The sequence below is a fragment of the Octodon degus genome, unplaced genomic scaffold, assembly GCF_000260255.1.
Source record: "Octodon degus isolate 3935 unplaced genomic scaffold, OctDeg1.0 scaffold00035, whole genome shotgun sequence".
In the NCBI taxonomy this organism is placed as follows: domain Eukaryota; kingdom Metazoa; phylum Chordata; class Mammalia; order Rodentia; family Octodontidae; genus Octodon; species Octodon degus.
Genome location: NW_004524611.1, coordinates 15509677 through 15532488, shown reverse-complemented (window position 1 = coordinate 15532488; position 22812 = coordinate 15509677). Strand labels below are relative to the sequence as shown.

Sequence of the window (22812 nt, the reverse complement as noted above, 5' to 3'; positions counted from 1 at the left end):
CTAACACAGACTGTACTGTACTGTGGTGCTTTGTTTATTTAAGGTGGGTTTGTTTGTTTTTGTTTTTGTTTTTGAGACAGGGTCTCACTGTATAGTCCAGGCTGGCCTTGACTCACTATGTAGTCCACCGAGGCTAGCCTGGAACTTGTGGCAATCCTCCTGCCTCAGCTTCCCCAGTGCTGAGATTACAAACGTATGCTGCTTTTAGTCACTCGTGTTGCCCCTCACCCCTACTTCTCCAATCCTGGCCCGCCGTCACCTCCTCAGAGACTGTCACATTCTTGGAACCTTGGACACTGTGTGGTGCTTGGAAGGGAAGCAGTCTAGTGTGCTGGTCAAGGCTCTGTGTTCTTGGGTTGGATTTCAACCTGGTCCCTTACTAGTCGTGCAAACTTTGGACACATTTCTTAATCTCTGAACATCAGTAAACAGGGTGAGAAGGATACCTTTCTCACAGGTGTCAGTTTTGTTTTTGAAAGAGGGTCTCACTATGTTGTTTAGGCTGGCCTTGAACTCACTATGTAGCCCAAGCTGTCCTTGAACTTGAAGTGATCCTCTTGCCTCAGCCTCTGACATGCACCATGACACCTGGCCTCATAGAGTTGTTGTGAAGATGAAGGAATTGAATATATGTAAAGCACATCACTGTACAAAAATCTGCAGATACTTAAATCCATTATAGAAAATGATATCATATTTATGTAGACCCTACCTATACATATTCTCCTGTAGACTTGAATAATCTCATGCTTCTAATAACCTATTCCAATATAAAAAATAGTTGAGACTTTGTTTCTGGGATGACAAGAAAAGTCTGTGTTCAGATGCATTGAAACAAAATGTTAATAAGCAATGAAATGCTTTTCCTATGTGGAGACTGGATACATGTGCAGTATAGAAAGTCTGTTCAGCTGGAGTCTGCAGCAGAGAGGCAGACTTGGGCCAATTCTCATGTGGAGTAGCAGTGTCATTGGGGTCAGCAGTGATGTCCTGCAGCTGATGGCACAACCTGCTCTGGGGCTCAGGACAGGGCTCTGTGCCGTGAGAATCCCACTTGGCATTATCTGCCCTGCCTCAGGGTTAGAAAGGCCCCAAGGGGGTATGAACAGAGAGAAGAGGGACAGGCAGAGATGATCAGCACAGAGGCACGGGGTGTACCTGACGTGGGGCACAGAAGAGGAAAGCCGGAGTCACACCAGGGAGCCAGGGAAGGCGCTCAGTGTAGTCACAGCAGAGAGAGCTCAGCTGGAGGGGGATTCTAGAAATGCATCCCAGGGTTGGCCTGAGGCGGTCACCTGTTGCCTGGCCATGGGCAGCTGTCATTGGCCAGTCAGGCGGGAGTCAGCCTGCTGCAGCAGGGAGTGGACAGGAGGGGAGGCATCTCAGGGGCCCCTTTTGGAGGAAAATAGCCGGGACACTGGAGGCACATGAGAGTCTAGCAGGGAGTGCTTGACAATGCCAAGGGAGGCAGGGGCTTTTGCTGGGGTTGAGCAGCTGGGCTCAACCCTCAGGGGAAGGATACATCCACTGTGAATGGGGGAGGTGGGCTAAACTGTGAGTGTGTCTGTCAGGGGTGGCCCCTGTTCCCCTGGTTGCGGGACAAAGATCACAGAGAAATCTGAAAGTCCTGGGTACACAGTGGCCTCCAAGTCAGCTCGGCTGAGTGTCTTGAGGCAGGTGTCACAGGATGGGTTCCCAGGGCCACAGAGTAGGCACAGGAGGCTGAAAGAGGCCCTGTAGCTGGAATGACACAGGCCAGAGGGTTGACACAACAGGAGGAGATATGGGGATGTGGGCTTAGTGACAGATAGGACCGAAGCCTGCGGCTCCCACCTGTTGGCCATGTTGCCCACATCGCCCTGTTCTCCTGTAACTCCCCTTGCCTTGTCCCATCAGTGCGCTCCCAGGACCCTGGCCAGCGGCGGGTGTTGGACCGGGCAGCCCGGCAGCGGCGGATCAACAGGCAGCTTGAGGCCTTGGAGAATGATAACTTCCAGGACGATCCCCATGCAGGGCTCCCGCAGCTTGGCAAGAGGCTGCCTCAGTTTGATGATGATGCAGACACTGGTGAGGAAGGGGACACCAGTGGGCGGCCACTGGTGGGAGACAGGTGACTCGGGGAGCCCCAGGGGTTTGTGAGCACCCTCCCCTGCTGTGTCTCAGGGTCCTTGTGTGTGACGGTGAAGAAGGTGAGCTGAGCTGACATCACTTTTCAGTTTGGGGTATGTGGAGGTGACGGTGGGCCAGGATTGGAGAAATAGGGGTGAGGGGCAAAGGCCCACAGGGAGGGAAGGCTCAGACGCAGGTCAGCATGGGCAGCGATTGTACCCAGGGTCTGAGAGCGCTGAGCTAGAGAAAGGTGGTGGCCTTCTCTGCAAGGGGCCAGCACCCTGTCACTCTTGGCCCCCAGGAAAGAAAAAGAAAAAAACTCGTGGCGATCACTTCAAACTTCGCTTCCGAAAGAACTTCCAGGCCTTGCTGGAGGAGCAGGTGAGAGAGGAGCCAGTGGGGGATGCTGGCAAGGGCAGCTGGCAGAGATCCTGTCCCAGGGCTGTGAGCGGCATAGCAGGTGCGGTGCTCCCGTTTTGTGTGCAGAACCTGAGTGTGGCCGAGGGCCCCAACTACCTGACGGCCTGTGCAGGGCCCCCATCCCGGCCTCAGCGCCCCTTCTGTGCCGTGTGTGGCTTTCCCTCTCCGTACACCTGCGTCAGCTGCGGTGCCCGCTACTGCACCGTGCGCTGTCTGGGCACCCACCAGGAGACCAGGTGAGCCCGGCCGCACCCACACCCGTACCCCGCCACACAGCCTTCCCAGACCCTTGACTGCTCTCCTCCTCCCGGCTTGCTCTCCTCTGCAGGTGTCTGAAGTGGACCGTGTGAGCCTAGTGTCCCTGAAAGGAAGCCTCAGTCCACCACCAGCCTGTGAAGTACGTGATCAAGAGGGGTGCCCCCGGATGGAGGGAAGAGCCACTCACTCACCCAGCACGCTGTGTCCTGCCCTAGAGGCGAGGCTTTCTTAGGAACTGTGGGCACTGTGGGAATAAAAGGCCTGGTGCCAGGAGTCTTCTGCTTGGTTTTGTTTTGTGTTTTGGTTTTGTGAGACAGGATCTTATTTCTATAGTTCAGGCTGACCTTGGACTTGCAGCAGTCCTGCCTCAGCCTCCTGAGTGCTGGGATTATAGGTGATTCCCACCTGCTGGGTTTTGGGGTCCTAGGGGTAAGGAACTATCACTCTTACTCACTGCTCTGTCTCTTCCCCTGACTTGCCATTATCTGCTCCTTGGTGTCTCTGATAGAGATTTTGTCCCATTCTGCCACTTCCTCAGCTCATCTCTTCCTCCCTTAGCTGTTTCTTCTTTTGTGGTTATTGACCTAGGGTTGTTTTTTTTTTTTTTTTTTTTCCTTTTTTTGTCTCTGGATCCTCTGAGTATTTTCAAAGTACAGCCACGTTCCTGGGTGACCAAGAAGTGGGCTGAGGGCTGGAGATGGGCACAGGATATTGCAGAAGGAGCCAGGCCTGTCTTTGTCTTCTGAAACATCTAAATGGGTTTTCCTCTCTGTGCCATGAGCCTGAGCAAGCAGTTGTCCTTAGGATGCCCTGTTGTCCTTAGACACCAGAAGCTCCTGGGACGCACAGTCCTATCCTTGGTGGCCCCTTTTCACTACCCCTTCTCAGACCCTCACTTATCAAGTAGGTAGCAGGATGTAATCTCACTCTCTTGGGGTCATTGGTAAAGCACTTAGCAAAACAGAGTCCTTGCATTTGTTGAGCAAATGACCTTAAAATATTAACAAGGCACAGCAAAGCCAATGCTCGGCACCTTCTTAGGCTCTTCCCTCTGTTTTAGGAGACAGTGCTTCCCTGGGGACATGCTTTCTTTTTCTCTGGAAACTCACAGGACAAGTGGTGTTAGTGATAGCTTCACATTGGATGGTGGTGGTGGCCATAGGGTTTAGGGGTAATACAGATATGGTAGTTTCCAGGGTATCTTTATTTTTATTTTTTATTTTTTGGCAGAATCGGGGATTGAACTCAGGCCCTTGCGCTTGCCAGGGAAGCACTTATACCACTGAGCCATCTCCCCAGTCCCCTGCAGGTTGCCTTTAAGTTCTGTCTTTTTTTCTTGAAAAGGTAGGTGTTTGTTCCCTGCCCTTGGAACTTGGGCCAGCTTGTGACTGTGCCCATGGCAGAGAATGGCTGGAGTTAGAAAAATGGCATCTAAGGCTAGGTCAAGAAAGCCATGCAGAGGGGCCATGTGCAGAGACCCTCGCTGTGAGGCCCAGGTAAGCCAGGCTGCGTGCTTACCCTGCCAAGATGCAAGTGGTAGTGTGGAGATGCCTTCAGGTGGTTCTAGCACCTGGCAGCAGGTTACCTTCAGTCCTTTGAGTCTCCCCCGCTGTGGCCTCTGCCACTATGGAGTGGAGACAGGCCACCTCGCTGCACCTGTCTGAATCCTTAGCCACACAGGCTGTGTGCGTATTAAGTAGTTGTTTATGCCGCAGAGTCCTGAGGTAGTAGCAGCAGTAATGGGCACTATAGGTCCCGATGGAGGCTGCAACTCCTGCTTTGGTTTATTGTTTTTCTCAGGAAGCAAAATGGATCTGAAGCCAATCCCTCTGTCAGCCCTTTCCTTTCTAGTAGAAGTACATGCGAGCCAGCGAACACGGAATAAAGTCTTTTTTTTTTTTTTTTTTGGTGGAACTGGGGATTGAACTCAGGCCCTTGCGCTTGCCAGGGAAGTGCTTATTCCACTGAGCCATCTCCGTGGCCCCAAGAAAGTCTTTCTTGAGAAATGCTGCCTGATTCATAGCATGTCAGCAGTCTCCTCTGGTTCATTCTGCCTTCCCTGGTCTTGTCTCAGTCATACCCGTTCTACATGGTGGGAAATCCCTAAATTCCCAAATGACCTTGAGAGGACAGAGCCAGACTGTGGAGGAAGCATGGGTGCCCCCCCCCATAAAGTAGAAACTGCCTCCCCACCCGCAGAAAGCCTGAGCAGTTTTGCCAGCTTGCTTTGTGCCAGGGGAGACTTCTTGTCTTTTGACAATACTTAGTCTTTAGGAAATATGTACCTTGCCAAAAGCTTCTGGAAGCTACACCTTGTATCAGGATAAGGTAAGCACCACCATCCTAGGAATGAGGAAAGAGGTTGGTGCCAGGGTCTGGAAGGCTGGAGATGGGGATTCCTAAAGTTGCATTTATTTGAATTAGGAGAGCTAGGAATTCTGGGAAGTGAAGCAGTTTTGTTTTCAGCTTTGGAGAAATCCTGGCCCTTACCAGGGTGGTCCTTTTACCTCTTTGCCTCTGGTATAGCCACCTCCCTGATTATGGCAACCAAGAGACTGTCCACTTGTCCAGCTTGCTTAACATAATAGCCAGATTAAGGACATGCCCAAGTGCTCAGTTGTAGGTCTCTGCTCGGGTTAGTTTCCTGAAAGGAAGAGGAGTTGGTATAGCCTAGAGAAGAGAGGGGGCTGCTGCTCCCCGATTGGCTGGCTGGTCACTAGTCAGTGCTCAGAGGACACATGCCTCGGGCCTTGCTCCCCTCTTGTCCCATGGATGCCAGGCTTCTGTCCAGATCTCATTTTCCTCTCGAGTTGGGTACCAGCGAACCTGGTGTGAGCTGGACGCCACCAAGCCTTGCCGTGCACAGATCTTTAGAGCATTTTTTGGAAGTTACTAACCAAAGAAACACGTTTGCACTGAGCCAGCTGATCTGGAGCAGAGCTCCAAAGAGAATGCCCATCCCTGACATCCACACTGGGGCTAGTAAGGAAACTGTTCTAGACCAGATCCCCAGCTGCAGCCGGGAGAAGAGAGGTACAGAGCAAGGGGGTGCGGCGCTTCCCATATCTGTCCCCTGGTGGCAAATTACTGTCATCCTCTTGAAATCACTTGCAATGCTTGTGTTTTGCTGAAGGAGACAGCCTGACTTGTCTCCTGGTATGAGCTCTCACCTCTTGCTAGGCTGGGCACTTACTGACAGCCTCACACTTTGAGGAATCTCAATGTACATTTATTCGTGCATATACTTATACAGAATGCAAACGCTGGAAGCCACCTCCATCCCCTCAGCCCCGGAAGCCTAGGTGAGTTTTCAAGAGCCATCCGGGGCCTGCAAGAGGCAGGAAGAGTGCCCAGGTGAGAGGTGTGTCCTAGATGTGGTTGCTGGACACAGGGTGTGGCCTGCCCTGAGATTATTCCAGGGAGGATGGGATCCTGTGGTCCCCCTCTCCTCGGGCCAGTGGGGTCCACAGGCCAGAGCGCCTACACATAGGCATTTTTGCCATACTTTCCAAAGCTGATGTCGCCATCTTCCTGTGAGGCTGGAGAGGGCCTCTGAATCGTGGACGCCTTATAAGGAAGCTGGGCCCTGTTGGGAGTGGGGGTGCAGGGTCACAGGGAGGTCTGGCCCTCCCCACCTGTCATGCTGTCCACCCCTTCCCTACCTGGTGACATGGTCCTCTTTGGAGGCACAGCAGCAGTTGGAGCAGAGGCAGATGCCACCCAGGATGGACAGCAGGGAGGCGCTCCAGCCCAAGTAGAGGGCAGGGCCTAGCTCATATCTGGTGCCAGGGTGACAGGAAGGGGACAGGTAGTGAGTGCCAGCCTGGACACTGGAGACCCACCAGCTGCTCCCGAGGGCAGGCTTCTCACTCACTTGGTCCCAGCATACAGAGGGTTGAAGAAGTCCTGGGTGATGTTGACTGCATACCAGGTGATGGCCACCATCCCACAGGCCCCTGAGAGGCAGGAGGACCGACAGTGCCCCTTAGCCACAGTGCAGGTGGGTGATTGGGGCTTGGGAAAGGGGCAGGCAGGGGGAGTAGGTCAAAAGCCACAATTTCATTCAGTTCCTCTCCTACTGCCTATATATGCCCTCCTATTCCTGGGTTGAACTCTAAACTTCCCAACCTGGTGCTCAGGCCCCTATCCTAGCCCACCCTCTCCTGCAACTCTGGCCTGATCCCTGGCCTCTATCCCAGACCAGCCTTGTTTATTTGTTCTCCTAGGACCTGTGTCACTCCCTGCCTTACCTGGAATCTGACCATCCCAGTCCTTCTAGCCTCCAAAGCTCATCTGCCCAATAAGTCTTCCTGGCCTGCCTTTTTGAAGTCCCTTTCCTTTGGTGTCCCAAAGCCCTGAGCCCTGGCCTATCCTCCAGAAAGCTAACTGACCTTTCTGACAATTCCCACCCTACGTGTGCAAACTGAGAAGCTACACCCAGTTGATGGTGTTATGTGCAGTGTATTCAAATGCTTACACACACACACACACACACACACACACACACACACACACAGCTCCGGACCACACTCTAAGCTCTGGAAGGAAGTCTTTTCCCACATCTGACTACACCTGCCCCAGTGGGACCCAAGAAACACTGCTGATGGCTTGAAGTGGATCCCAGATATGTGGCATGCACAGGTGGGTGAGGTGTACACAACTGAGTGGCGGAGGGCAAGTGTCAATATGTGGGGAAGGCAAGGAAGTCTCAGCCCCTGGGAGGTAGGCAGGAGGACAGGGTACAGGGGCCGTCCCTAGGCCCTTCTTTCTCAGTTACCCGCTAGTATGTGTAGGATCCCTCCGGTGGCCGCCAGCTTGACCTTCACGGAGAGCACCGTGCTCCCAACTGTGATGCAGCGCAGCCCCAGCATGCCCAGGAAGAGGCCCAGGAAGCCCAGAAGGATGGCGGTGATCATGAGCGCACGGCAGCCCTGGACATACCCTAGGGAGGGGACGCAGCTGTCAGCCTTTCCCATCCACTGGAGCCAGCTGCGTCCAGCTCCTGCTCAGGCTTGGGTTCTTGTCTATCCTTTTCCCCCTCTCTTCCTTCCTCTTTTTCTTTCAGTCCTGGGGGTTGAACCCAGGACCTTCCCACTGAGCTAAATCCCCACCCTATTCCCCTAATTTGGGGACAGGATATGTTAAGTTATTGAATTGCTCAAGCTGGTCTCAAACTTGAAGTCCTTCTGCCTCAGCCTCACAGACTGCTAGGATTATGGACACACACCACCGTGCCCAGTGCCTCTTGCCCTATGGGCTCCCCCTAAGTCTCCCTCACACATCGTGACTCTGCAGCCTGCACCTCCTCTGCTGGGGGCACACTTACGTATACCTCTAGCACAGGGCTTCTCCTGAGCTCTAAGACGCTTTGGGCCACATGCGTAGTTCTAGGGGTTGTCCTGTGCCCTGGAGGGCTGGGCAGCATCACATCCTTGACTTCTACCAACTGGGTGCCTGCAGCAAGCTCCCCTTTCCCCCAAGTCGTGGCAACCAAGGTACAGTCATCCCCAGCCAAGACTGTCAGGCCACGCCCACGTTCTGTCGCTTGTTCTAGAAAGTGCTTCTAGCCACATCGCCACATCTGAGCCCTCTCCAAGTCCACACAGCCTAGCGAAATGCAAACATCTTGACTTGAGTTTCTCCCAGAGTGACCGGTAGGGGGCAGCAGTGTATGTAGCAGAGCGTCAAGGGCAGTTCCTGATCCAGAAAGTGGAACACCTGACCCTGGAAGATCCAAGTCAGTCTAGACCGTAATCTTTCTGTGGCTGTTTCCCCTGTGGAGAGACTGGGTCCCTGCCAGCAAGAGGAGAAGCAGCTGAGAGCTGGTGGTGGGGAGGAGGGACAAATTTCTCCAGGAGGCTATTCCAAATTCTAGCCACTCTTCAGTGTCCCTCAACTCTGAGTCTCCAAGGAATTCTGGTGGCCAAATGAGAGAAGATTGCAGGGTCCAGGGGCCCAGGAGGGGACCTCATGGAAGAAGCAACTGGGCCCTGGGCTCGGGCACAGTGAGTGGGGTCCCCATAGGCCCGACCCATTCTGTGTCTCTGAGCAGCTGTTGTAGAATGAAGTGACGGCATTTAGCCAGCATCAGAGTGGCAGCAGGAACCACCACCTGCACAGGCAGCAGTGTGTCCTCTTTCAGGCCTATGGCAGCAGTCCCACATGGCACCTTTTAGGGACACAGACTCAGCCAAAAGCCAGTCTCATGCCACAGTGTGTGAGGGTTGCATGCAATGGTCTGGTCAGGCTACTAAGCTATTGCCACCACTGTCCCTTCTGCCACCCAACCCAGGTTTGACTCAGTATTTTTTCTTTTGTTTCTTTGGGGGAAGCAGTACTGGGAGCTGAATCCAGGGATACTCTACTACTGAGCTATACCCCTAGCCCCCCACTTTTTTTTTTTTTTAAGAAACGGTATCAATAGTTCAGGCTAGTCTTGAACTCACTGTATAACCCAGGCCACTCTCAAACTCGCAGCAAGCCTGCCTCTGCCTTCTGAGTGCTGCGATTATGGTTGGGCCACCTCATCCAGTTGGGTCGAACTCTACTGTGTTTTGAGGCCACTTGTCCTACACACAGTGGGCACTGGAGACTGATGAAAGCAGGAAGCCCCACAGTTCCCTCAGGAGAGCTGGAGAGTGGGGACTGAGCAACTGCTCAGAGCACCTTTGCCACACACAGGGCAGTTTTGGCAGCCCTGCTTCCCACCCAGTGCTGGCTTCTGCTCCTCCTCACCTGTCTCCCACCTGGCTTCGGTGCCTGGAAGGAGACAGTGCCCAGGGACCCGAGGGGGCGTGCACCAAGGGTTCATGGCCATTAACTCTTGGTCTCCAGCATGGGCACATGAGGGAGGCTCTGGGGAAAAATGACAGGGCCCCGTCCTAAGTGGGGAGCAGGAGGTGGGAGGAGCTGCAGCCATCAGCACTGTTGGGGGCTAAACAGAGCTGTCAGCTGCAGCATTCTGAACTTGAGGGCACAGTGAGAAGCCCAAACAGACCTGCAAGTCCACCCAGCACCTGTTTACACTAGAAACCCCACCTACCAGGTGCCTCCCACTACCACCAGGCCTTGACACGAAGCCAAGACCCATGGACACCCAGGGACACTGCTGAGACCTCAGAATACCACCGCCAACAGCCCAAGACACAGCCCCCACAAGTCCCACCCCAGAATAAAATACTAGAATCCATCCTGTGCACACAAATGAACAGCGAGTTAATGGCTGCAGGCTTGGTCGTACGCAGTCTTCACCACCACCTACTGTGGACTGCTGCTGCCGTTATCCTAAACTTGCTGATGGCCCACAAGAACCTCATGCATCACTTGCCCAGGACACAGAGCTCGCAAGCAGGAGCTGTGCCTGGCAGCTTGATTCTGGAGCCCATTCCTGTAACCACAGACAGGCTGTGTGTCACAAGCTTTCATTGCCAGAGCAGTTCTCCAGAACTCCTGGCTGCATCGGCAGAACCCAAAGCTTGACCCCAGCCTCTCTATCCTAAAGGCATCTGGGGCCAGACCAAAGGCAGCTGCTGCCCACTCCTGGGTCTTCCCACCCTCACCTCCCTCTGCTCCCCAGGGCTTCCCCAGCCTGTACCAGAGAGGGCCAGCATGGACGGGAACTCCCAGCAGTTGGAGACACCCAGGGAGTCAGTGGCACAGCTATACCAGAGGTTCTCGTAGATGGTGTTGGTGGTGATGACATTCCCGTGAACGGTGGACACTCTCCAGTAGCTGTTCGGCAGGGTCACCCCCAGCATCAGTAGCCCCAGGGCTGCCACAAAGAAGCCAAAGGTCTCCACAGCTATCGACATCCTGGGATGCAAGCCCCAAGGGCCTGGGGCCCCAGACGGGCAAGGAAGAGCTGAGGGATCCCCTGGGGAATTTTAAGTGCCTCTGGCCAAAGATGAGTGTTGAGGTAGGGAGGGAAAGAGGAAAGGGTACAAGTCCATCAGCCTCTGTCTGCCCCTTCCTCCAGCTCCGCTCCAGCTCCAGTCCGGCTCCAGGTTTCAGTCTCCCTCCTTCCTGGGTCACTGTGCTTCCCAGCAGGTCAGAAGCATTTGGCAGCTGTTGACAGGAGATGGAGAATAAACGGGCCAAAAGTCCACCCCCTCCCCCTGGCTCTGGGCCTGGCTCCCCGCCCCATGAGTCTACCCAGGAGACTAACGGATAGGCCAGAAGGGGCCCCCACGGGAGGCACTGGACTCTAAGGGGGAAGCGGCTGTCTCTGACTCAGCTTTCATCAGGGGCCGGAGAATGGGGTAAGACAAGGAAGGAAAAGGTGAGCGAGACTGGAGAGGACCTGGAAACAGAGATCAACTCCAGCAGGCTCACTGCAGCCATTCTGTGAAGGGTGGTGGGAACAGAGCTACCTTGCATGGTGAGAACTACCCAAGACACTCAGGGCCCTAGGGGTTGGAGCACTGGATCTGAAAAATGATAACTAAGGGGCAGGCAGCTGGAAGAGACCACCAGCTATGGAGGTTAGCCAACCCAGATTCAAACCAGACTTAGTCACTTCCCAGGGACTTGGGCTGCTGGTTTCTGCTTCTGTCCACTGGAGGTCCAGCTACTGGCCTTTCAGACTGTCACAGCATTAGGACCACCAGTCCCTGCACATCCCTGGGGACTGTTGTGGATCTGAGTACTGCAGGCAGAGGGGAGGCACCAGAGTTGCACTCCTCCACACTTCCTGAAGTTGAATGTCCCCTTCCTCGAGTTGACCTTTGACTCGGCCTACCTCGATGCCAAGGGTCTGGTGGGGGGTGTGGATCACTGGCGCAGGTCATGATCCTGTACTAATCTCACCAGCTCAGTGCCAGACTGTTAGCCAGCCAGCTCCTTATGATGGTGATTAGAAGCCTCTGCACCCCACTCCAAGGCGGGCTGAACACCTGCTCTGGTGCAACTGCTCCCCCGTAACTGCCCAGCCCTCCATTCCCGCATCAGACACCAGACTCCTCCGTGCCTCTTCCCTCCATGGCTGGGCAGGCTGTGGAATGAGCGGTATGCAGTGATGCAAACGGGCCCACGCGCAGCCTGGCACGAGGGGGCGTGGGATGAGCCTGGCAGGTGGAGCCTGGCTTCCCGTCCATGGGCTGCAGCTGGGGCCCCCTTGCCCCTGACCTACCCAAGGCCCCTGCCTCCGCATGCCAAGTCCGCTTCCTTCCCACCACCACTGCTCCCATATTCCCCTGAGGGATGGGGCAGAAGGAAGAGGAGGGCACAGGATGACAAAGGGAGGGAAGGGCGGAGGCTTGGAGGAAGCCCAGGGCAGGCTTCTGCCATGGAAAACTCCACAGGCTAAGAGGCAGCTGAGTGGGTCAGAGGAGACTGGAGCTGTAAATCCCAGACTGGCCACTCGGCATGGCTGCCTCTCCTCTTCTGGTCACTGCTTTGTCCCAGAACTTTGGGGCCACTGAAAGGCCATATTTCCGTGCTTTCCACCACTGCTCAAAGATGTGGCTTCGGGGAAGGGAATGGTGTGGGTGGAGCCCCACATCACTGGAGGGCAGGAGCAAGGGGTACAGGACAGGAAGGACCATGGATGACCCTGGTGTGCACAACCCCCTCCCCCAACTCAGACACAGTTTCCAAGTTTGGCTCAATTTTATTTACACTCATCCCAAACCACATGACCTGGGGCTACATGACAGGTCTCAGGGAAGCAGAGGTGGAAGGCCCCAGAGGACAATGACAAGGGTGCAGGGGAGAGCAGGGAAAGGCCTGCAAGGATGGATGGATGGCTCCTCTCTGGGAAATGCCCTTGGGGGCACTGGGTGGAGGAGCAGGTGCAGTCTCCTTCAGGATTTGGACTTGGACACAGCAAGTCCGATGAGTCCAGCTAGTCCTGCCACGCCCAGGGCCATACCACCTACGATGGCCATGCCCACCAGACCATCTGGGGAAAGGAAAGGGGAGGTTGTCAGGAGCTCAGTCCAGCCCTCGTTCGGACCCTGATCATGGCTTCCCCAGCCCCACCACTCAACAGGAGAGGTCCACTGCTACTTGGAGTCTCTAGGTTGGGACTCCAAGGGTTGGGGACAGACAGCTTCAGGAAGGTGGGTCTGAAGTGACTTTGGGGGATGGGTGGTTCCTTTAAAGATACTCCAGGGGCCCAGGCATGAGGGAAGGAAGAGGACTTAACAAAGGGTAAGGATTTCACCTTTCTTCATAGCCTTGTCAATGAGCCGTTCCAGCTCCTTGGCCTGGTTGTTCTGGGGCTCCGTCTGCAGCAGGCCGCGCACGTACTTTAGGGCCTTTTCATATTCCTACACTCAGGGGAAACACCCCCCACATAAGCATTATGGACTCCAGCACTCCCATCCAACTGGGTTGCCTTCCCTTCTCCAGCCCAGCCTCCTCCCTCCCCTCCTCTTGTCATCACATCAGCCCCGCCCAATGGAGTAGAGTCCACAAACAGCCTCAACTGTATGGGGTGATAAGCCAGGGGTGATAACAGTCCAAGGCTTGGGGCTGTACTCCCATCTTGACGTCAACTTGGTCCCCACACCCTCAACACCCTGATCCTCTCACCTTCCTTCAAAATGCTGTCCTGAAACTACCTTGCACCCACTACCACTCCTGCCTGCCTGCCTGCCTGCCTGCCCTGGTGAGGAAGTTGGCTGTCCACCCAAGTAGGGTACAGTAGGAAGAAGGGAGCCTTGTGGTTTTACCTTGAGCCGGTAGTTGCCCACAGCCAGGTAGAAGACATAATCCCGTTGTTCCTCTTTGCTCCCTTTGGGCAGCAGCTCTGGGGAGAGGGAAGGAAGAGGTGAACACTGCTTTTCTTTTTCTAATACTGTATCCCAGAGAATCTGCCGTTCTTGGAATCACTCTATAGTCCCAGGAAGACTGTCCTGGCTCTTCAAGTCAGCTCCAGGCCTTCTCAACTTTTTATTCAGAGCTCCAGGGCAGCAGGAGTGGAGGCTGCCACAACACTCCAGGGACAGACACAGCAGAATCAATACTACATTCACCTTTCGTATATCCACACAAATGTGAAATCAAGGTACCATAGAAGACAAAGGCAGTATAATGTAGTAATTATTGAAAATGTCCTATTAATCAGCTTTGAAACTGTCTCATTGATATTTGTTTCTCAATAAAATAAAATTTAAAAAACTGAAATTTAAAAAAAAGACAAAGGCAGAGCCATTTATTGTTAACGGTAAGTCTATACTCCCTCCTCTTTACTTCACTGTCTCTGAATGATCCTACCTGACTCCTTAATTCAGTGACCTCCCAGAGGCTTAGGTGTGGGGTCCTCAGTGCCAAAACCTTGCCCAGTGCCTGTTCTGGCTCCCCATCTGCATGGTAATGCTGAGACCACTTCTACTACTGTGCCCTGCTGTAGAGCAGACCTGAAAAATTTGACTCACACGACAGATGAATACAGGGAGACAGTATTTTTATAGCTCTATGATAGGCTACTATAGCTGTCTTTCTGTATCCTCAGGGATTGGTTCCATGTCCCCTCCTAGGATTCCAAAATAGATGCTTCAGTCTCATATATAAAATATTGTAATGTGATCTATGCATGTCCCCCACATAGTTTAAATTATCCCTAGATTATTTATAATACCAAATATAACATAAGTGCTCTGTTAACAGTTGTACTGTTTAGGGTATAATGACAAAATAAAGTGTACATATTTGGGGGGAAATTTTTTTGTTTCCTCCCAATATTATGGATCTGAATGAACTGCAGATGTGGAACCTGCAGATACAGACAGCTGCCTGTGCAGCCCTTTGCTGTAGTGAATTTACTGGTTGGGGACGGTACTGTGAGGGAGAGTGCCATGCAGAAAAGGCTCCTAACACGAGCTGGAGGGGGCAAATGCGCCACATGGTAATAAAGAAGGATACAAAGGGCAGTGGGATGGCGAGGGGCCTCACTCACCCTCCAGCAGTGCGATGCCCTTACGGATGTCATCATTGTACTTGCTCCGCACCAGGCACCAGGCATACTCAAACTGTGTGCTCTTGGACACTGAGCCTGCTGCTTGCTCAGACTGAAACTTCTTCTCAAACTTCTGCCATAGGAGAGGAGAGAAACCATTTAGAAAGGAAGGGTATCAACCAGTCTCTTTCTGGACCTGGTGTCCATGTCCCATTACATTCCACATCTTCCTGGCGCTGCCCCTGTTTCCCTAGGGTTTTGGTACACAGCACCCGTAGCCTATTATATCTGTCCCCATTCTCAGGGATGGTGGGCCAGTTTGGGACCAGCGCCCCCCCTCCGCCCCGCCCAACCAAGTGGAGATGCCACCTGGTGGTAGCTCCAGGCGCCGCTCCCAGAGCAGCTGACCCGAGTGGCTGAACAGTAAACATACTGTCCGAACGGCCCAATAAGCCCATACGGTCCTCTAGGGCTGCTGGTTCCCTCCCGCCCCGCCCTGCCGGCTCTGGACTTTTATTTTATCTGTATAAAAATAATGCCGATCCCCCACAGTTACAAAGACTGAGATCTGGTATGAATGAAGGAAACACCATGCCAGCCTACCTAATGTGTGAAACTTTGATGGTTGCCGTATCCCCTACCACTGAATAAGTCTCCTGAACATCCAACTCCCAGAACCTGTCAGCCTTTCCGAAACATTTGGACTCCAGCAGGCCTTAGGTCTGAGGGGCGGAATCGCAAGGAACTACAAGTCCCAGTAGGCCCTGGGACAAAGCACATACTTTGGGCAAGAAATGGGCGCCGCAAAGGCTGGTGGGAGTGGTAGTTAGGCTTCCTTTAGCAAAGTCGAAAACTGCAAAGGGTTTGGCTGTACCCAACTCTCAGGACCCTCCCTCTGACTTTTCTCTTTGCCTCCCGCGGGGCCAGGCCTCACCATCAGATCATCCACAGACACCAGGTCGTTCAGCACGGCCTCCATGGCCACCGCCCCCACAATCCTTATACCACAGGCTCTACTGTGCCACAGTCTCCATGGTCCGGCGGCGGGGGCGAAAAAGCACTTCCGGCGTCAGGCGGATGCGGCCCCCAAGCTAGGAAGGCCACGCCCCTTCCTTGACAGTACGCGCAAAATGAGGCGCTAGTGCGCATGCTCAGACCGTCCCAGCCGCCGAAGGCTGCACAGAATTAAACGGTTTTTCTCAGTTGGATAGCGTCGGTGCCCTAACTTGTGTGCCTTCCCGCTTGACGGCTGCCCCACGAATGTTCCAGCCTGAATTAATGGCTAACTCTGAGCTAGAAAACCAGAAAAAAGTGGATAGTTTTACGGTCCGGTCTAACGCCCCTCCCCCTCAAATCTAGGACTCAAGAAGCCAAGTGACTTCTAGAGTCCTAGAACTCTGCGTAACAAAATCGTAACTACTACCAGGGTTTCTTACAATTCAAGAGGATCTGTTGACCATACACCCAGAGATGGATACATAATCACAGAGATGTCATTAATGGAATTTAAGGAAAAGCTGTCCCATGGCTTGTAGGGCCCTGTCTTTTAAGTGGTGATTGTCTGTTTTGGTTTTTTGAAACGAGGTGGCCTTGAACTCACTATGTAGCCCAGGCTGGCCTCGAACTAATAGCGAGTCTCCTGGCTCTGCTTCCAGAGTGCTGAGATTATAGGCATGCACCACCATGCATGGTCTAAAGTATTATTTTTCTAAACAGTCTTCTGGTTGTACCTGAGGGAGAAAGTCTGCCAGATGGGGTCACAAGCAGTGAGGGGGGGGGTCACTGTTGGATGTAGCAATGGGTAGTGAATAAGCCTCAATGCACGATGGCATGTTTGTTCCATGAAGGCAAGGCTATTATGTCTATCGAGCACCTAAAAGAGGCCCAGTGAATACTCCAATAAATATTGAATAAACGTGGAATAAAGCAAATAGTTAACCATGAGAATAGCACGAATGCTTAGAAAAATGTTTCAAACACCTTTCATGCTTGCCAAGACATACATATCACCTATCAGGGAATGTTTTTCCCTAATTGACTAGGACAGTTGAAATGGGTCTGATATGAGCTGTAACTTTCACAGAAACCTTGAATTGGGGAACTGGCGCCCTGATGGACTGCAAGTATAATACTCAAGCAGAAATATTCAAAGATGTATGGAGCTCCCAATTTTGACTGGACCTTGGAGTAAGTAGAGAAAATAAGACATACACAAGAAGCTGACCAGTGAAAATAGCATGAGACAGGGGCCAACACCATGAGCCATGGGGCACAGGAAGGCGAAAGGGGCACCACTGCCATTAGAAGCTCTTTTTGTGGGTCATTGGTACCTTATACAGCTTTGTATCTGCTGCAGACCTCATGGGTGGCAAAAGCTCCATTTGTTGGCTAAATACAGAGGGCAAGAACGTAAGTCACGTGTGGCTGGCTCCATTTTGTGCCAATGAAGAGATCTGAGCTTGTGTCTCTTCCATCTACTTAGCATACCCAGCTGTCTTTTATCCAGGAACTAGAAGTGGTCCCAGCTAATTTTACCTCCACTTATGCCTCTGTATCTTCTTCAACCACCACCCAGTGCAAATCTTTTGTCACCTCTGCCTGGATGACTTGAAGAGCAGCCTTGCTGGGCCCCAGCTACCGTTTGCCCATTATCAGTTCACCACCAAATAGTCGGAGGGATTTTATAAAAATGCAATTCTCAATTGACCTGAAACCCTTTAATGTTTTTTTTTTCTTTAATGCTTCTTACTGCTCTTAGAACAAAGATTACAGTTCTTAATTTTATTCTTTTACATGTATTTAGTACAGAGTCTACAGGGTCTCACACAGATCAGACTTGTAGTGATCCTCCTGTTTTCAGCCTCCCAAGCGCTGGGATTACTGGCGTGCGCCACCACACCCAGTCTCAGTCCCTGCCTCAACATGCCCCAGGGGGCGGGGCCGGCACAGCACACCAGGGATGGAACCCCAGTCCCTGTGCCTGCTTAAGCAGGTGCTTTAGTCTGTTAAGTTATCTGGCTGTCCCTTCAAAGGTTACAATCTTGTGATACAAGCTGCAGGGTCCCGTATGGTCTGGTCCATAATTCTCTGTCTCATATCTTTACCTCTACCCCTCTCTGTACCCCAGCCCCACAGTAACCCCCATGGCCCCAGGCCCTTGGCACAGCAGCCTCTATTATCTGCAACATACATCCTCTTCTCCTTTGCTCATTCATGATGTAATTCACTCAAAACATGCTGAGAATCTACTACATTCTAGGAACTGCTTAAGGGCTAGAGATCAGCACTGATAACAAGAGAATTCCTGGTGTGATGCAATGTACATTTTTGTTGACAAAACAAATATTAAACAGGGAATAAAACACTAACAAATGAGAAATATATATTTGCTCCTTGGCCTGGAATTCCTCAAGTCCTTATATTTCCTTGAGTGATGGAGCCAATAGGATCATCTTATACAGAGCTCCTAAATTCTTCCTGAGTCACAGGGGCAGCTTTTGTTCTAATAAAATTCCTGGTGGGTTCCTGGACAGCTCCAGGATGGGGGCTTGGCACAGAAACACCAAGTCATAATCAAAAGTATGGAACCTTCAGCCCCATCCACCTCTATCCACTAGGAAGGAAAAGGGGCTGGAGATTGAATTTGTAGTTAAACGTGCCTACATGACGAAGCCTCTATAAAATCCGAGTACCTAGTTAGAACCTGAAAGAATAAGATCCAAAAGGTACAATAGATATAGTAAAACAGAAAGAAACACAACACAAGGAATAAACAATTGAGATGAAGGAAAGGAGAAAAGATAGAAAGGAATGGGAAAAATCATGTAAGTATATTCACAGGATAGAGGAGATGATTGTATTACTAATTTCTAACAGTTCTTTGAAGGTAGCAGTTAAGGTTTAAAATTTTTACTTTGACCAACTCTATATGCTAATATTTATAATCTGAGAAACTACATTGAGGACAGCAATGTGCCATATAACAGTGTTTCAATACCTTTCATCTTGTTCTTTTAAATATGTATCATCTCTTCTGTCTTATGTATTATTTTTATACTCTCTTCAAAAGAAATTAAAAAATGAAAAGGAAAAAAATTAAGGTTTATTGAAAGGAACAGTTAATGTTTAATTTGTTGATCAATCTTGCATGCCTATATTTGATAATCTGAGCAATAAATTTGATGGTAACAATACGTACTATTAACACTTGTTAATTTTCTATTCTTGTTTTGAAATTCTGCATCATTTTTATTGTGTTATATTGCTTTGTCTTTGTTCCTTTTTTTACCGAGTCTTTTTTTCTTTTCTTTTTCTTTTTTTGTGGAACCAGGGATTGAACTTGTTTTTTTCCTCTTTGAAAAAATATCCCTCTGGGTTTCAGAGAGCTTCTGGGCTGGTGACCACGCAGAGGGGCTGGGAAGATGGCGTGCCCAAGGGGTGTAGACACTTCAGGCATCACCCTGCACCCCCATATCTTGCCCTATGCATCTCTCCCACTTGGCTGCCCGAGTTGTGTTCTGTATAATAGATCATAAATGGTGGAGTATTCCCGTTACGGCTTGTGCCTAGGTGTCCTCCACAGAGCCTCATGCAGTCATAGGTGACACTTTTTCAGAGGTGGCTGGATCTATATTGTGGGTATCAAATATTTCACCTCAGCAGTGAAAAAAGTAACTAAGACAAGGATGTAAGGACTGGATTGTAGCATATCCAGATGGTGTCTGCAGAGAATTGGGGAACCGTTTGGGATCAGAAAACCCCAAACATTTGGTGTCAGAAGTGTTTTTGAAAGCAGAAAAATCTTTTTTTCATGCAGACCCAGTACTGCCACAAATTGAAGTGCTATAAAAAGAAAGCAGGTAAAGGTTTTGAGGAAGAGGAAGCAGTTGCCACCACATGGGCCCTCCAGTGGCAGTGCCCAGCATGACTGTGAGCCTTGTGAAGTGTGGCGAGAACACTTCTCTCTCCTGTCTGATATGTGCAGTCTAATATAGCATAAGCACAGAAGTGACAGCACATCACAGGGTTCATCCCTACCCAAATGGAGGAAACGTCACAAAGCCATTAGCACCAGGAAAGGGGTCACCCTAAGGTCTGTTTGCTGTATTTGGCAGCAGCAAATGCTGCTCTTAATTTTCTGTAAGAATCTTGGTCTCCTGTAACAAGGGTGTTTGAAGCTGAGCCAGGAAGGTGTGATTGAGAAGAGTGAGCAAAAGTGATGGTCAAGGAGGACAGCAAGGCAGCCCCAGGCAGCCCAGGGAGGGCCCTGTGGGCACTGGTAAGGAACCCGATCTAACTCTTCCATGTGATGAAAAAGCACTGAATGGAGGGTTTGGAGCGCTGCTGTGAAACAATCCTGCGGGCTGCTGTGTGCACGAAAGTGCAGGTAACAGAGTGGAAGTTAAAGTACCACAGTGAAAGCAAAAACCAAAACCCCAAACCACAAAAAACTCCTGCTAGGAGCCAGAGACCTTTTCCCCCCACATAATACAATGTTCATACTCAACATGGGGCCATGAATCACACCCAAGAGTTAGCTCCCTTTGGCCCACAAGGAAACGGAAGATAAAGAAGTTTCTATCTGCTCAGTGGCACAGTGCTGGGAGTGGAGGAACTGGGATTTGAGCCCAAGTCCTGCCCTGCGCTGTTTCTGCAATGTCTTCAAATAGGAAAGAAAGGGCTTCGCGCGGAGTGAAGAGGAGAAATTATTTAAAGGAAGCAAATAGGAAAGGTTGGGACAAGTTCCTAAGTATATGCTAGTTACTCATAGGTGAAAAAATATAGCCTAAGTTTGTAATTTTTGTTGTTGACTTACACTAGAGCCATCACTCAGCACTTCCCTTTAACAGGAAGCAAGCTAGGAAGGAACAATTCAGGTTAAAGTAAAAACAAAACAGGCAAAGCAACTCTGAGGAGCTGTTTTTGAAGTTACTACAGTTTGGGTTTTTTTTTTTTTTTAAGTTACTACAGTTAGAAAATTAAAAATAAAATCTTCCCCATCACCACCAGTTCTCCTGAAATTGTAAGATTTCAATGTCTTGAGCCAGGGATATAGCTCAGCGGCACCAGCACCTGCCTGATTTCAATATCTTTGCTAATTTTCTTCACAGTTTTTCAGCTCAAGCTCATATACTTGTGTGATGACAGGATTCCTGCGGGCATCCTGCCCTAGACTGGAAGCTCCATGAGGGCAAGGTCTGTATTTGCTTTGCTCACCCGGGCCATGAGGGGACGTCCAGACTGTAACTGTTGCATAAAGAGACACTGCTGTTGTCCTCATCCTTGACTTTGTTGGTAACACACAGTATGTAATATTAGGAAACCAATTAGGTGATATATGATATGTGATGTTATTTGGCCAAGTGATATCTCTTTGAGAAAAGTCAGTAGAGGACAAACAAGAAAAGTGAGGTATGAAATATTAAACAACACCAAAGAAAGAAATTATTATGTGATGTCACATCAATGAAAAGGAGTACAGCAGGCACAGAGGCACACACCTGCAATCCCAGTCCTCTGGGAACCTGAGAGAGGAGGACTAAAAGTTTAAGCTCAACGGCAGCAACTGCGCAACAACCTTTCCAGCTCCTGTCACTAAAGAAAACGGAGGTGGGTGCGAGGGAGGTAGCTTGCTGCAAAGGCCCTGTGTTCTCCAGTACTGTACCAAACTAACAACCTAAAAACGAACAATATGCAACCTTAAAAAAATCACACTTATATGACTTCTATGTATGCAGCTAGCATTTGAGAAGAATGCACTTCTCAAATTTGGTTATGTAGGTGGATAGAAAAGACAATGACTTTTTTGGCTGGTGACACTAGAACCTAGAACTGATATTTGCAGATTCTGCACTCTGGGCCCCTCCCAGAGTCCATTAGCAGCCGGAGCCTGTTCTGGACCCCTGCCCTGTAGCTTTTACCAGTGGTTAGGTCAAGATCAGCAGCTGCTACTGGCTGAGATTTCGGTGCTTGTATTCTTCCAAGTTTCAGTAATGTCTCCTCTATTTCCCAGTTCCACCCACTAGTCAACCAGGAAGCCATATCCAACCAGGAAGCCCCATCACGAGCAAACTCATTTATTCTTCCATCCGTTCGATGAGCACTTACTAGGAGGCCAAGCATTCTTCTAAATGTTAGCTAAAAGAACTAAACAGATACAATCCTTCCTCTTCATCTTAAGGAAAGCACCGATTACTATAAATACGGCAGGCCGTCCACGCCTCCATTCTGTCACCACACTGGCTTCCAGCTGTATTTCAGGAGCAGAGCTCCGGTGTCCTGCTTAATTAACGTCGAAGCTACTCAGGGTAGTGTTTTAATTCCCGTCGTGCACACGACGCTTTCAGGATCGCCCCTGCTTACCTTCCAGCTTCAGCTTCGGGCACTCAAGATCCTTCACGGGTAGATGGTTTCAGGCCGGCCGACTTTTTTCGGCGCGGAATCCCCCTTCTACCTGAAACGCTCTGCCGGCCGCAGCTCCATCCACTAAACACCTGCGAGCCCAAGGGGCGGGCTCCGCGGGGCCCCGGGGCTTTCCCCCTGCAGAAGCGCGTTCTGCCATCCTCCGGATCCCTGGAGCACGGCACCTGTCACCCAGTCCTGTAGGAGGACACAGGCTGCAGCCTCGGTCAGCTCTCTCGAGTATCGTCAGTTGGGTCAATGAAAGAGCAACTGCGAACCGCGAATCTCAAAACCGACAGCTCAGGACCTCCCGGACGCCTGCACTTCCGGGTGGTCGTTGGGTTGGCTCGGTGGGGCGTAACGGAGGGAGAAGGCGTCTCCATAGGGACAGTTCTAGGAAGTGGGCTCGGTGGTCTGGAGGACTTGGAGCTAGAGGGCTCGAAGCGAAGCTTTGGCGTTTGCGCAGTAGGCGCTCCCCGCGAGGAGGCGGGACCTAGAGGAGCCCGGGGCGGAGCGTGAGGACCGCGCGGGCCAGTTGGCGCGCTCGGGCCGCGGAGGGCTGGGCTCGGCGCCCCGGGGTGGCGGGAAGAGGAATTTCGCGCAGGGTAGATTTCAGGAAGGGAGCAACGAATCACAAAAAATAAATAAATAACTTTTTCAGGGTTTTTTCACTTCTTGCTTGTCAACTTCCTGCTATATTCTTTTTCTTTTTTCTTTCTTTCTTT

General features: G+C 51.2%; 3 protein-coding genes across 5 annotated transcripts in view; 1 reads left to right on the top strand and 2 right to left on the bottom strand.

The window, feature by feature from the left end:
• Positions 1-3072, top strand: part of Znhit1 (zinc finger HIT-type containing 1) — a 12252-nt gene extending 9180 nt beyond the window's left edge. The window contains exons 2-5 of the mRNA XM_004630476.2: positions 1897-2067; positions 2411-2490; positions 2596-2765; positions 2858-3072. Coding sequence (XP_004630533.1) covers positions 1897-2067; positions 2411-2490; positions 2596-2765; positions 2858-2879 — 443 coding nt within the window. The 3' untranslated portion in view covers positions 2880-3072. The remainder of the gene's footprint in view (positions 1-1896; positions 2068-2410; positions 2491-2595; positions 2766-2857) is intronic.
• Positions 3073-4763: 1691 nt separating this feature from the next.
• Cldn15 (claudin 15) lies at positions 4764-12073 on the bottom strand. 3 transcript variants are annotated; one of them, XM_004630475.2, is made up of 7 exons: positions 11525-12073; positions 10382-10851; positions 7565-7729; positions 6662-6743; positions 6450-6566; positions 6272-6373; positions 4764-6115 (listed from the first exon to the last, which is right to left on the bottom strand). In XM_004630475.2, exons 2-7 carry the CDS (start codon positions 10596-10598, stop codon positions 5989-5991), a joined length of 810 nt encoding a protein of 269 aa, XP_004630532.2. In that variant the 5' UTR covers positions 10599-10851; positions 11525-12073; the 3' UTR covers positions 4764-5988. The 3 variants fall into 3 exon arrangements, with proteins under 3 accessions (XP_004630532.2, XP_023570328.1, XP_023570327.1); XM_023714559.1 differs by adding an exon at positions 10939-11431 and having other exon boundaries at positions 6026-6373; positions 11525-12062; XM_023714560.1 differs by lacking the exon at positions 11525-12073 and having other exon boundaries at positions 10453-10586.
• Positions 12074-12374: 301 nt separating this feature from the next.
• Fis1 (fission, mitochondrial 1) lies at positions 12375-15764 on the bottom strand. The gene is made up of 5 exons (XM_004630474.2): positions 15621-15764; positions 14687-14819; positions 13461-13537; positions 12950-13055; positions 12375-12685 (listed from the first exon to the last, which is right to left on the bottom strand). The coding sequence occupies exons 1-5, from the start codon at positions 15663-15665 to the stop codon at positions 12588-12590; spliced, it is 459 nt and encodes a 152-aa protein (XP_004630531.1). The 5' UTR covers positions 15666-15764; the 3' UTR covers positions 12375-12587.
• Between the last annotated feature and the right edge of the window lie 7048 nt (positions 15765-22812).

Excerpts from the sequence above, each read along its gene's own strand:
- Cldn15 (XM_004630475.2), bottom strand. The coding sequence starts at position 10,598 with ATGTCGATAGCTGTGGAGACCTTTGGCTTCTTTGTGGCAGCCCTGGGG. Across the intron at positions 7,730-10,381 it reads GTCCATGCTGGCCCTCTCTG|GGTATGTCCAGGGCTGCCGT; the intron begins GTACAGGCTGGG and ends TCCCCTCCCTAG. Across the intron at positions 6,567-6,661 it reads CCTCTGTATGCTGGGACCAA|ATATGAGCTAGGCCCTGCCC; the intron begins GTGAGTGAGAAG and ends CCCTGGCACCAG.
- Fis1 (XM_004630474.2), bottom strand. The coding sequence starts at position 15,665 with ATGGAGGCCGTGCTGAACGACCTGGTGTCTGTGGATGATCTGATG. Across the intron at positions 13,056-13,460 it reads TGGGCAACTACCGGCTCAAG|GAATATGAAAAGGCCCTAAA; the intron begins GTAAAACCACAA and ends CCCTGAGTGTAG. Across the intron at positions 12,686-12,949 it reads TGACAAGGCTATGAAGAAAG|ATGGTCTGGTGGGCATGGCC; the intron begins GTGAAATCCTTA and ends TCCTTTCCCCAG.